This window comes from Cololabis saira, chromosome 1 (genome assembly GCF_033807715.1).
Source record: "Cololabis saira isolate AMF1-May2022 chromosome 1, fColSai1.1, whole genome shotgun sequence".
Taxonomy (NCBI): domain Eukaryota; kingdom Metazoa; phylum Chordata; class Actinopteri; order Beloniformes; family Belonidae; genus Cololabis; species Cololabis saira.
Genome location: NC_084587.1, coordinates 17,490,655 through 17,503,969, shown reverse-complemented (window position 1 = coordinate 17,503,969; position 13,315 = coordinate 17,490,655). Strand labels below are relative to the sequence as shown.

The 13,315-nt window shown below is 39.9% G+C and overlaps 1 protein-coding gene across 1 annotated transcript in view; it reads left to right on the top strand.

Moving 5' to 3' along the window:
• Positions 1-13,315, top strand: part of adgrl3.1 (adhesion G protein-coupled receptor L3.1) — a 187,812-nt gene that overhangs the window by 32,337 nt on the left and 142,160 nt on the right. Inside the window, exon 3 of the mRNA XM_061715075.1 lies at positions 12,423-12,585. Coding sequence (XP_061571059.1) covers positions 12,429-12,585 — 157 coding nt within the window. The 5' untranslated portion in view covers positions 12,423-12,428. The remainder of the gene's footprint in view (positions 1-12,422; positions 12,586-13,315) is intronic.

The window sequence follows — 13,315 nt, the reverse complement described above, 5'->3', positions numbered from 1 at the left end:
AGGCATGTTTGCACAATTTTGTCTATTTTTAGTCCTGAAGTCTTATTTAGATTCCGGACCTCTTGCTCAAGGTAGTTCTGCTTTTTCAGTATATTGAATATTAGAGTCAATTTGCTTGATATTTTCGTAGGTATGGAGGTCAAATATCATCTAAATAACAATTAACATATGTCTCAATGCCACCATTCCATTTCCGATTCTACGCTGAACTTGACTGAAAAATCCCTAGATTTACCAAATGTTAAAATTGGAGCAGATTAAAAAATGTTTCTTACCAACTTTGTCATTGACGCTTATGCTCATGTATATTTTACAGATGTTTTTATGATAAAAAGCAAAGAAAAAGATCTACAGGCCTGCATCAGGCCAGCTGTGCTTTGCTAGTTATTTTAGCATGAATTTAGCTTCTAAAAGCATGCTTTTTCTTCTTTTAACTGCACTATAATTGTAAAAGCGCTAACTTTAGCAACTATCTAGCATTCTAGATACAACTCATTTTGATGTCTGAGTTATGACTTATTCTTTTTTATTAGATAAAATAGGACAAAATTAATCTAAAAGAATCATAGCTTTGATGTAAGATGATGACTAGCTAATTTATAATTTTATTTACCGGTATGCTGATTTATGTCTTCTAAATGCCCACTTTTTTGCAGAAAAATAAGATTTTAAAGTATATTATAATGTATAGTATATAAAGTATACTGATATTAATTATATATATTATATATATTATCTAACTCAGTTTTGAACAAAAGTACTGCTAGTTTTTGTGTTGCAGGTTTTGTAAGGCATCATTTGTGGTATTTGAGTTGAATGTATTTTTTTTTATTATTATTTATTTAATTCTGAACTTGATTTTCTGGTATCGTCTGATATCTGAGGGATTCTTTTTATGAAATCTCGTTGAAATATCTGGAAAAAGAGATTAAAAGGGAGATGAAAGATTAATAGTTTATTGATTTTCTGTAAGATCTACCTCGTGTCTGATTCATTCTGGCACTCCCTCAGTCTCACTGTCTCCTGACGTACTTACTGTCTCCATCTTATGCCACGTCTGCTTAATCGTTCCATCTTCCATGTGTGTTTTTCTGAGACTTTTTCCTCCCAGACCTCCTTTATGTGTGTCCCACTTTATCTTTTTCCTCCCCTCTTATCATTTATCTTCTCTGTACTCCCCTTCCCTACCCTCAACTCCACTTCTTCTCCTCTTTCAATTCTTCCTTGCATATCTCCTCTTCAGCCCATCTTGTCTCACGAGGGAGGCAGTGCGTGTAGAGTTGATTAGACTGGAGTATTAGAAAGTTCAGAGCAGAGCAGAACAGAAAGTGGTGTCTAGCCGCTAGGCAGAGAGGAATCAAAACGGATGTGCCTTACACATGAGGTCGTTGGCGATGGATTTTCGGGGTGGTTTCAGAGCATTGGATTTCTGGAAACGTCCTCCGAGCAGCCAGAGGCAGCCAAGCGAAAACTGCAGCGGTCCGGTCAAAGTCAGAGCTCCCCAAGACGCAGAGCGCTCCAACATGAAGGTAGAGGATGAGGTGGGGAGTCCAACGCTTTGAACCGCTTTGACTGGAGATGGTTTCATTCAGATATGTTTCACTATTCCTCATCAAAGAAAAAAAGACATTTTCGTTAAATGCAAATCAAACCAATGAATCAGGGAATTAGAGAAGAAAAACTGGATTTTTCGTGCATTCTACAAGATGATACCGCCGCTCATTTGTCATTGTGGACATGAAGTTGAGGCCGCCACAACCAAAACATATTAAACTGATGTGGGGGTGACCCATACCTTGAAGGCTACTTTCCAGCACTCTGCAGTTCTTTGCTGCTTAGCCGCACAAAGGATTAACCAGCAGCAATGTATGAAATAATTTGCCAGCCGGGCTGCTTTTCTTCAGGGCATCGATGACAATGGCTCACATTCCTGCAGTAAAAATCAGCCCATCACCCACGTAGCCACATACACGCACACACACTCTTGCACATGCCTATTTGTGTGTGGGTACTCTACATGTTATAAAATTGCCAGTGGGAGCAAGTATACTGCTGCTGGCTGCTTTGGCCATATTTACAGATTCAAAATGAGACACACAAGCTGACAGGACTAGACAAGGACTGTGTGTCCTGTGGAGCTAAGATTCAACCAGCGCAAACATGTGACACTTACTCATTACTAATTGTGATCTTAATGTGATCCGAGGGGTTTTCTATGTGAGTTCCCCCCTTTCTCAAACATACCGACACATGCAACAGTACAGATACATGTTGTGATCCAGATGTCAAGACATTCATATTGTTCGGAGCTGACGGTATGTTTTCCCCGAGCCTCTGGTCCCACGAGGCCACTGGCTGCCAATCACTATCCGAAGCCATCGTTTCCAAATCGTTCTCACTGGCGTGTCTGGTGTGCATATGTCTGATGTGTTTTGTGTCTGTTCTGTTTTTGCAGTTTACTTGGGATTTAAAAAGTCTAGGAATATTTTTTTAGAATTAATTAACTTGAATTATTAACTTGCAAAACTGTGGGGGGTGGACTATTGAAGCCAACAAACAAATCCGACAAATCTGAGATGTTTATATCCATGTCTATGTACAGTAGTTAGCTAGCCAGTAAATCTGAATGTCTGCTAGCTTCAGTAGTTGGGCCTGTAACCTGGACCCAGTTTTTAATTATGGCCCTCTGTCAGGCATTCAGGCATTTAAACCTGAATTTACAAATGGAAAATTTGCTTACTAGTTAGTTTGCTTACTAGCCAGTAAATCAGATATGCTAAATATATGTAAAATTGCTAACACAATGTTAGTTTTAAGTGGGTAGCTAGTAGTAGCTAGCTTGTTACTGTAATGTTGTTTCACCTGGTTTGGACAGTTGTATGTAACGATGCAAAAACAAAGGTTATATTTTGGAGTGCAATAATGTTAGAGGGCTCATTTGTTAATCTAGTCCATTTCTATTCATTTGATCAAAATCAGTTGTAAAATATACGTTAACCATTCCAGAACATTCCAAAAGGTCAGCTGAGAACAAAACGTAATTCAAATTCATTAATCATTCTGAAATATTTTAGGTGATTAGCCAATTAGACATTAATGATTATTATTATTATGATCTAATTCCATTTTCTTTAACAAATAAAGAAATATAAAAAAATAATGAAAAAAAATCTACTTTCGAAGATATACAATGTTCTTAACCATATTTGTATATGATAAAAAAACACAAATGTGCCTTTATTTTCCTTTGAGTATCACATACTCCTCTTACGTCCCTTGGAAAATGTCCTAATTTCAAATATTTCCAATACTTCACAGTTTAACTTGGAAAGCTTCTTAAAATGTAGCCTACACAAAAATGTCTGTCCCCTTGCAACTCCCTGTATACTTTTTATGAGTGTGTGCAAGGACATGTGTCCGTGTGCCTTACATCTCATGACAGGCCATGCAGGCCAGACTCCCACCAGGTTCTATCCTGATTAGCCGTCTCTCCAACTCCACTCTGCAGAATTAACGGCCTGGATTTGAGCGTGTGTGTGTGTGTGTGTCCACACATGTGCACGGTCACTCCAATCAAAATTCTTTCAGCCTGTGTACCTGCACTGATGATGATTTGCCACACTGCCTACACCCACTCTTACCCAAGAATCCTTCACAGACAAGCACCCCATTCCTTCACACACAAACACACAGGCACATGAAAATAGTACGTGGTGGTTAAACCTACACTGGCAAGCCAAGTGGAGGTAATTTACCATAGCTCGGCGGACGCACGCCATTTTGCTGAACATGGTGCATGGCCCCTTGAGCTTTTTTCCCGGACCAACTTCCATTGAAGCAAAAAATGAACAACTGAGGAGACTAAAGAGAGGGAAGAGAACAGGTGAAGAAAAGTACGAGAAAATTGCCAATAAAAATACACGCATGAGCTGCTGAGTGCATTTCTCTGTAATTATAGCACACTGCAAGACAAGCTGGTCTGACTTAATGTATGTGCATGATGAAACATACACACATGTGCACATGAACATCCTGACGGTAATTCTTTTACGACCTGGACAGACTACGAATGCATCATGAACATATTTGAGTCTCTGAGGGCTCTAAGAATAGAGCATCTGGTCTCCTAGACATAAGCATCTGCGTGTGAAAATATGTGTGTATGCATGTGATGGGTACGTTGACAAGGTACCCCAGACCGGTCAGCACTCATTAGTGAAAAAGAGAATCCCCAAAAGAGAAGCGCTGTGACAGGCAGGACTTTTCGTTAAGAGACAACACATGCACACACACACTGGGCTGGGTTGCCTTGGTGCACAGCGTCAGACCAACATAAATTAGTTCACGGATGCATGCTGCATAGTCTGCGAGTGTAGCGACCTTGGCGACAGCTTTGCTAATGCCGACCCTGTAGGAAACACGGATTCAGGGCAGAAAAATATGGGACATAGACACCATGTCACCATTTCATGGGAGACTATACGGTACAGTCTGTCCTCTTGGTGCTTTAAAGTGGTGGTTTCTAACCTCCACCTCTGGCCCACCTAAGGGGGGGACTTTTGCAGAGGCTATATGAGGTTCTCTCTCTCACAGTGGTTGTCTAACATCTAAAAAAACTCCCATCACATTTACAAAATTATCTTGAAGTTCACAAGACACAGCTGTGCTGTTTTATGAAACATTAAACGAATTCCAGCAATTGTGCAACCTACAACTGTGGAAACAGCTGACAGATACGTTTTAAAATGGCTCACCTCGCCAGCGCTTTCACTCTCTACAATGAGATAGTGACGCAAAACGTCATAAAATGCAAGGTTGGTCTTGGTGCACTGGAGCACAGAGATGGGAGAAAAAAATGAAGAATGTGGTGCCGCTACAATTTCCACTGAAAATTAGTGAGTTCACTTCGCTGATGTCAGTCATTGCACACCTACTTCTCACTGATTTGCGTAGAAATTTGCAGCAGATGAAGGAACTAAAAATGCATGCATGATCTGCTGAGTACGTGTCGTTGTAATTACAGCACACGAACGGCTTTGTTTTGCCAATGCTGACGGATGGGTGTGGTCAACATACACTTTCAGGTTCCAAGAGGGAAAAAAAATAGGAGAATGTCTATTCAGAAGTTTATATTATCAAAGGAACGCCCTGCACCGTGACTTCTCTCCCGTATCCTAACAATTAAACCAAAGGGAATATTGAGAATCGCGGAGATCAGTATGGAGCAGTGTTTAGTAACAGTAACATCTTTATGACTATATGACGAATCTATTTTTTTGTTATTGAAAATTTTTAATATTATAGAGCCAGGTTTAAAAATTGTGCAGCCTGAAAATTCAAAAAATACTATTTTGGTCTGTTTCTTTCTTTCTTGATATAAAGCATTAGTCTGGTTTTATCCTTGTTTTTCTACCCGTGCCACCAGACGCAGAAGAAAGTATTTCTATGCAGGCATACAGCAATAATCAGTAAAACGATGCATGTGAGAAAGGCAGAACAACGACTGGTGTCACCAGGGCATCCAAACTGTTGTGAGGTAGAGTTGCAACGCAGCTGAATGGTTATCATTGGTTTTACAGTAAAAGGTTGGAGAGTCAACATGTCATAATCAATTCTGCAGACATCTTGGTTGTTCTGTTTATGTAATAATTGCCCGGGGGTCATGTTCTGGGTTTCTGCAAAGTGCCTACAGACAACTTCTGTTGTAATAGACGCTATATAAATAAAATTGAATTGAATTGTTCTGAATAGTGATTCTTGGACTCTCTTGTATAAGTCATTGCATAAAGCTGGCCTCTGGCCCACTGCGACGGGTTAAGTACACTCTGTATCAGTGAAAAACAGGTTGTGAATGGTAGAGATGCACCGATCGATCGGCCCCCGATCGGGATCGGGCCGATAATGGCCCTATCGGCTTTGATCGGAGATCGGAAAAATAATAGTTCAGAGCGGCCGATCTGATGACGTTTACAACAACAAACCCCCGCCCGTGCGGGCGTTCCCGCATCTCAGACCGAGCGGTCCTGAGGGAGCGTGACCGGCCGCGCCGGTGCAGGAGTTTTACAATGTCTGAAAAGGACAACAAATTTACAGTTTGCAAAATGTGTCCAAAGGAGATACTATGAGGAGGAATGTTACAAAAGAATTTCAACACAACAAAGCTTATTAGACATTTGAAAGTTCTTCAGACGGAGTAGGCTATATTGAGTTTTCAAAGTTGGCTGCAGCAGAAAAAAAGGGAGACAGAAAAAAAGGAGCGCGCAGCAACGGCACTAATTACTCAGCTGTAACACCTGTAACAGAGACTTATAAACGACAGGAAGAAAAATAAAGAACTACATCGTAAGGTAATGAATTCATAAGCCTTGATCATTAGCCGCTTTCTAAACACGTTTTAAACATGTTTGCAGAGGATCCGCGGTGCACGCTGCCGCTGTACACGCTGCCGCGTCATGAATATTTTACTGATTAATGCCGCGTTCCATTTGTCCTCGGAAGTGGGGATTTCCTAGTTCCTAGTCGGAATTTTCAACTGGAACGCCCCTCGAAGCGAAGATTTCCCACTAGGAAAGTGGGAGAGTCTTCACCACCCCCGAGTTCACATTCCAAGATGGCTGCCCCGGTTGTAAACAGTAGAAGAGAGCTCTGTAAAAATTCGTAGCACTTCATTCTAGTTTTGGTCACACTAAATCAGTCGTATACAAGTATTTTTCGGCATATATATGCTGCTATAGTGTAATTAACATTTTTCATGAGGTATATGCGAACTACAAACTTGTTTTCCTACTTTGTAACTGGAACGCTGATAACTCGGCTGTGACGTCATTCCCAGTTCCGAGTTCCGACTTCCGAGGTAAATGGAACGCAGCATAAATCCTGTTGGAGTTTTACCAGAATATATACAGTCCAAAGCCTCATGCAGGACGACAGTCGTGTCAGTCGCTTCAGGAGTGACATGTGGATTTCTAGTGTGAAGAGTTTTGCTTCACTGAAGAGTTTCTTTACACGCGACGGATGCTACCGCTAAAGCTTTCACAAAGCTTAATAATTCATAATTAATTTTTATTTTAAGATTTAATTCCTCTTTCCACAAGAAAACTAAGGTTTATAGTTTGTAACTTCTATCAACTTTTAGAGAGTGACATGTCTGCTGTTGTCTGTGTTGGTCACATGTTGTACATAATTAGTACCACAGGAAACCTGAAGCTGGTAAACTACACTTACTGACGAATTTATGGATTTCACGCTGTGATCGGTGATCGGCAAAATCGGGATCGGCCGATACTGGTTTTCGAGATCGGTGATCGGTGATCGGCCCTGAAAATCCTGATCGGTGCATCTCTAGTGAATGGGGGGGGGGGGTACCAGGGCCATTCACAAGAGAGAAACAATTCTTGCAAAGGGAGTGAGTACGGTCGGCCTGGGTACCCTGCTTCTGCCTTTAGTGGATTTTATGCTCTGCTGCTTTCCGCTGGGTGTGGCCCCCGTGATATATTCCTCGGAAAATGAAGTGAGTTCACGCTGAGTTTAAGCTAAAAAAAGATATCCTAATTATTCAGTCATTTTCACAAAAAATAGGATTTACAGGGGAACAAAATATTTGTGATATGTTACGCAGTTGTCTGATGAATAGGGTGTTAATGCATCACATATGTTCTGATAATTAGTGTCATAACTGCCTGTTTAACTGTGATATTTTAACCAATCAACACATTAAGGCAATGAAGGGAATCAGAATAGAAGACGATGCATTGCTTGGGGGGTTCATCATTGTTTATTAATTATGGACTCTCTAGATGGAACATGTTTTTATGTCATTATCTAAGCATGTGGGGGAACACAACCGGGCTGAATTATGAACGTAACGGGAGGGGTTGGACCCTGGATTAGTCCTGAACTGCTCGGGGCGATCACGCAACCATTGTCTGTGAAGGGGCCCACAAACTAGGAGGAAATGAAAGGGTTAATTAACCGATGGGTGACACGGCGGCGGAGCATACGGGGTGACGGAATAGCTTTTAAATTATGAAACAGTGGAATGCTGTGACTGGTGGCGTCCAGCCATATGTTGCTGTGTGCCTCCTGTGTCTGGCCGGGGACAGCTGGTCCGATCGCTCATGTTCAGCCGAGTTAGGGACCAATCAATCAAAATGGGCCAGCGTGTTCAGAGGTTTAAGCCCAGGCAAGAATTTTACACAGGAGTCTATTGTGAGTCCATCTCTTTAAAAGCCATTAGGGATTTGTCAGGAACTGTTAGATATGAACTACCGTTCTTGTGGAAGTTTTTATTTAGAAAACTATATGCTTTTGGAGGTCCAGCAGTTAATGTAATAACGGAAAGCCTTTGGTGAAGTGTTTTTAACGGCTACAGTAGGAACCTTCTTCTTACCTCTGTCTTTTAGTCTAGTTCTGTTTTGGATTTTGTAATAAAGCTGTTGTCTAAATTAGATTTTATTTTTGCTTTTTTGGTTCAATTAATCAACAGATTTTTAAATAAAAGACAACATGAAAGTTTTTTTTTTTTATCCTTAAAAAATAAGTCTGGAACTGTGCTACATGAATATTAAAAAATAATAATAAATTCTAGATCCACAAAAAACTTAAATGTGTTGTTTTACCAAATCTAACGCTGATGACAAAAAAAAAAGGATGACGACAGGATGTATGGGTTTTTTTTTTTTGATTACCCTATATTACAAGCTTTTACAGAGATAGGAAAAGGAAAAGTAAATGAGAAACTCTTCAGATACACAGAGCTGGAAGATTATGATCAAAGTTTGCAAAAAATAAGTTGATTGGATAAGATGTTTTTGAACACGGTGCTGGAATGCAAATTAAATTACCCCTGACTGTTCAGCTAAAATTAAGTTTAGTTTTGAGCTTTTATGATCACAATCTCACAATCTTAAATTAATTTTCAATTTCAAGGATTTATTTTGACATCCAAAAGAGGACAGCACCAGTGAAACTCCAGATGAATACAGAGCTCCTTTCATGCTGTGTGTTTCATTTATATAAATATATATTCTTTTTTATTGTCCATTTATGGTGGCTATAGAATTGCTCTGAGATATTCCAGCCTCTTTTTTTTTTAGGTTCATAATTTGGTTTTGATAACAGAGTCTGCCAGTGAATGAGAGGCGCACCGGTTGCAATTTTCTCTGTTGATTTTCTTACTTTTATCAGTGTCCGCCAGTTTCTGACTTTCACGTTTCAGGCTTCACACATGACGCTTTGTTGGGGACATCTGGGGTGTGGGGGGGGGTCCCTCCTCGTGCAGGGGGCGAGGCGTGTCGGAGGTGGCGGTGGGGAGACAGCTGCCTTTGACCCAGACTAAAAGGACACGCCCATCTCAGAAGGGGAACCTCTACTAATGGACGGAGGATGAGGGGGCCAGACGGCAGCAGGTGGAACCTGGGAAAACTGGCTGGTCTTTGGCTTCCAGAGACGACCACTTACTATTATGAAATTCATTATGATAACATGGTTTAGAATATTAATATGTAAACATATTTCAATCTTAAAAGTATTCACTACTGTGGCAGGTGTGTGTGTAACATTAATAAGCGTTGTTTTATAGTTTTATAGTGTTATAGCTACATCAAAACTGCAGCTATTCTTCCTGGGGTCCGACACACAGTACATTACAACAAAAAATTTAAAGCAAACCTAAAGAGTTAGCATATAAAAAAAAGAAAGGAGAAACAGAAAATAAAGAAAAAATAAAAAGTAATTCCGTTTAACATTTATATATAAATGAAAACAATACATATTCAGACATTTTATAACATCAACAAATTCAAACAATGTATAGTTATCATAGTTTGCACCAATAACCATTTTTAATAAATATTCATTTATTTATATCTAAATTATTTATATATAAATATAAAAATTATATAAAATATAAATAAATAAATAAATATATATATATATATATATATATATATATATATATATATATATATATATATATATATATATATATATATATATATGTACACATACCCATATACTATCTACATTATTTATTTAATAATAATTAAATACATTTTAAGTTTTTGTTGGGGTGAATGCAGAGGTATTAGCTGAGCAGAATAAGACGCTGCTGGTTTTTACCGTCACGCTGGTTCAATACATGCGTCCAGCGGATTTTTCATGGCTGCTGTTCCGCTGGCGTAGGCCAGTTCTCAGCTCCATATTTGGCAGTTTCCTTTGTGTCATCATGGCTGTTGTCTGTTTAAAAAACAACAAAAACAACATCAATTGGAGAGTCAAATTAGAGGTTGGATGTCAACCTAGCAAACAAATATCCTGGTGCATACATCAACTACATTAACTCTGTCATGCTGGATTTCTCATATTTGACACATGCATTTCTGCTCCACTCATCACTCCATTCATTAAAGAGCCAGTATTATTATTTAGAATTTGTTAAAGACAAAATTGATAATATTCTTAATTTCAACATATAATAAAGACTTAAAAAACGTTTTTTTTAAGAGTTTGTTTTAAGGCAGAGGGTGAAGGGTATGTGCTCAGCTAGCTTTATTTTTCAGACTTTTTTTAAGCTTCATAGCATCAAGTCAATGATGATATAGTTTGTCCACCAAAACCTTTTTTGCTGATTTCTTAGTAAAAAACAAACAAACAAAAACACGCTCCAACATATGCAGCACCTTGGCTTTGTCATCATGTTGTGCTTCCTAATTTTAATTATTTACACTGATGCATTAACTGTCCCCTCCTTAATAGACAAATAAATAAAATAAAGATTTTTTTTCCAGAGCTGTCAATATTACTATGTGCCGACCAGGAAGAAAAAGCTGTTACCAGTCAGCACCAATTAGATGAAAACTCACTAATTCTGATCACCAGCTAATCAATTGCTGCATGTGTGTAATATAAATGGGGAGGACTACGCCAAAGCAGGTTTTTAGCTTCCCAGCGAGGCATGATGGAAATGGCTCACTATTGTCTTAGTCTCTGCTGGGCCAAAATGACATGGCCACACTGATCAATAGTCTCTGTTACACATGATTTATTTCCCATGGCTCTGGCTGTCTGCTTAGCTCCATCTGTCTCCAGCTCCTGCAAATTTCTGCTGCATCTCTCTATCAAAGTCACAGTCGCGCATGCACGCACACACTCGACATGCCTGTTTATTCTGAGCCCGGCCTGCTTTCCCCCGAGAGCAGGGAACATTTAGGCACAAATCAGTCCTTTTCCTACCTTTGAACCACGCCATGAAAAGTTATATTTATTTGTGAAATAAAAAAAACTGTTGATTATATAAAGGCTGTGCAACACTTCAACCCCTCTGTGTGTTTGAGAAATACATATATCAACACACAACTTCTGCAGAGGAAATGTGTTTGTCCCACTTCTCATGATTAAAAATGGCTGATTTTTGTGTTGCAGATAGAAAGTAATTGACTTACTTGTTGGCTTAGAGACAGGGTACGTGAGCCAGCAATTGAACAGTGTGGCCTGCCTAATCAGTTCAAAAAAAGAAAGGAAGAAAAAAAAGAAGGGGAAACAAGGCTTACCAGGCTGTCACTGCTACACCTTATCGCACAGACCATTATCTTATTAATTGTTTATCGCTGATAGACCATGAAATGAACAATTAGACTGGGACATCAATACATTTCACACTTTGACACTCATGTGAAATACCAAGCGAAGTGAATCCTAATACAGATAAAAGCATGTCATGCAAAACATTAAACAAACAACAACATTTAGCGTTTAGTCTCGGGTTTCTCCCGCAGATCTGTTCTCTATTGAGCCATTTGATGTCGTGAAATATGCACTATATATTCCTTATCATCAAATTGTCCTTGCTTTGCTGTTGTATCAAATCACGTAGTGTACTGTGGTTTTGTATACATGTGGCCGAGCTGCTTTTTCCAGTTATAAAATGTTAATTTATTCCATTTAGCAATTTGCATTTATGTCATTGCTTTCCAGTTTTCAGTATAGTTGTCATTTTATTATATGCATTTTTATAAATAATCAGAAAGCTGATCAAACGTTAAAGGTAGGGTAAGTGATTTCTGGAAGACATCCCGTCTGGTGATTTTGAACTAAACGCGGAGAGGTTGCTCCTCCATCCGGGGGTCCCTGAGAAAACACGCTTCATCGTGAGTGCAGAGCAAAACCAGCTGCACGAGCATGAGCCCTCCCCCTGCTGGTGATTGGATGGAGCAGCTTTTTTTTTCTTTCACAGTGTACTCAGCTAGCGGATGGTGAGGAGATATAAACCCAATGTGACAAAAAGTGTCCTGCTTTTAAAGAGGCACACATGTAGGAATGATTTCGTGTAATGTCCAGGTATAAATCCGTCCTCGACTAAGTGTCAAGCAGTGTGTCGGCATGGCAACCGAATGAACCAATGCTCTGTGTGTGTCATTTTGCAGGCCTGTATGGTGTCAGAGACGCTGGGCTGTGAGGGAACCAGCTCACCACACGGCCGTCGCTCGGCGGGAAGCAGCTCCACATCCGCTTCCAGGTCAAACTCGGACGTCATGTGGCTCAGATGTCTGCTCTTCATCTCTACTCTGCTTGCTCCCATTGCCATCGGTAAGGCCGCCGTTACTGATCCCTCTCCAGAAAAAAACGGTAACGGAGAACAGCTACTTTAAGCTGTGCTTCATTTTTATTCTCGGTACCTTAACAATGAACGTGTTAAGCCTCTTTTCTGGGTTATAATCCAAAAACCTAAAATGACGAGCTAAAAGGTTGTAAAAGGTCTTCTCACTTAACTTTTAGATGAAGTTATTGGTGGTATCATTTTATTTGCAGCTGCCAGCTTCGCTTAATTTATATGTTAATAATAGTTTTTACTTTTTTATGGGTTGCCGTTGATGCAGAAAAAATAATTTATCTGAACTACAAACTGAGGTCTGCTATTTCATGGCACAGCTTTGACTCCTCATCCACCCCCACATGTCCAAGGATGTACCAGAAACCCTGCAGCTGCACAACCAAGGAAGCACTCACTCGCTTATTCATTTACATGCATCCTCTATCTTATTACTGTGCGCATGTCGTGCACGGCCGTTGACGCCGCAGACACATGCGCAGTGCAGATGGAGCTCCAGTAGGCCATCTGTACGCTTCCTTCGCCGTCCTGCGACAGTCAGCTTTGAAAACTCCAAGAGGGAGCGCTGGCCCACTTGGACTTAATCCTATTAATGGCTGATGTCAATCACACTTTGCAACTGTGTGCTTGTTCACATGGCTGCTGCCGCGCATGCATACAGATGATAGACTTTAAAATTCTGTGCACCCACATGGACGCTCTCAGGCA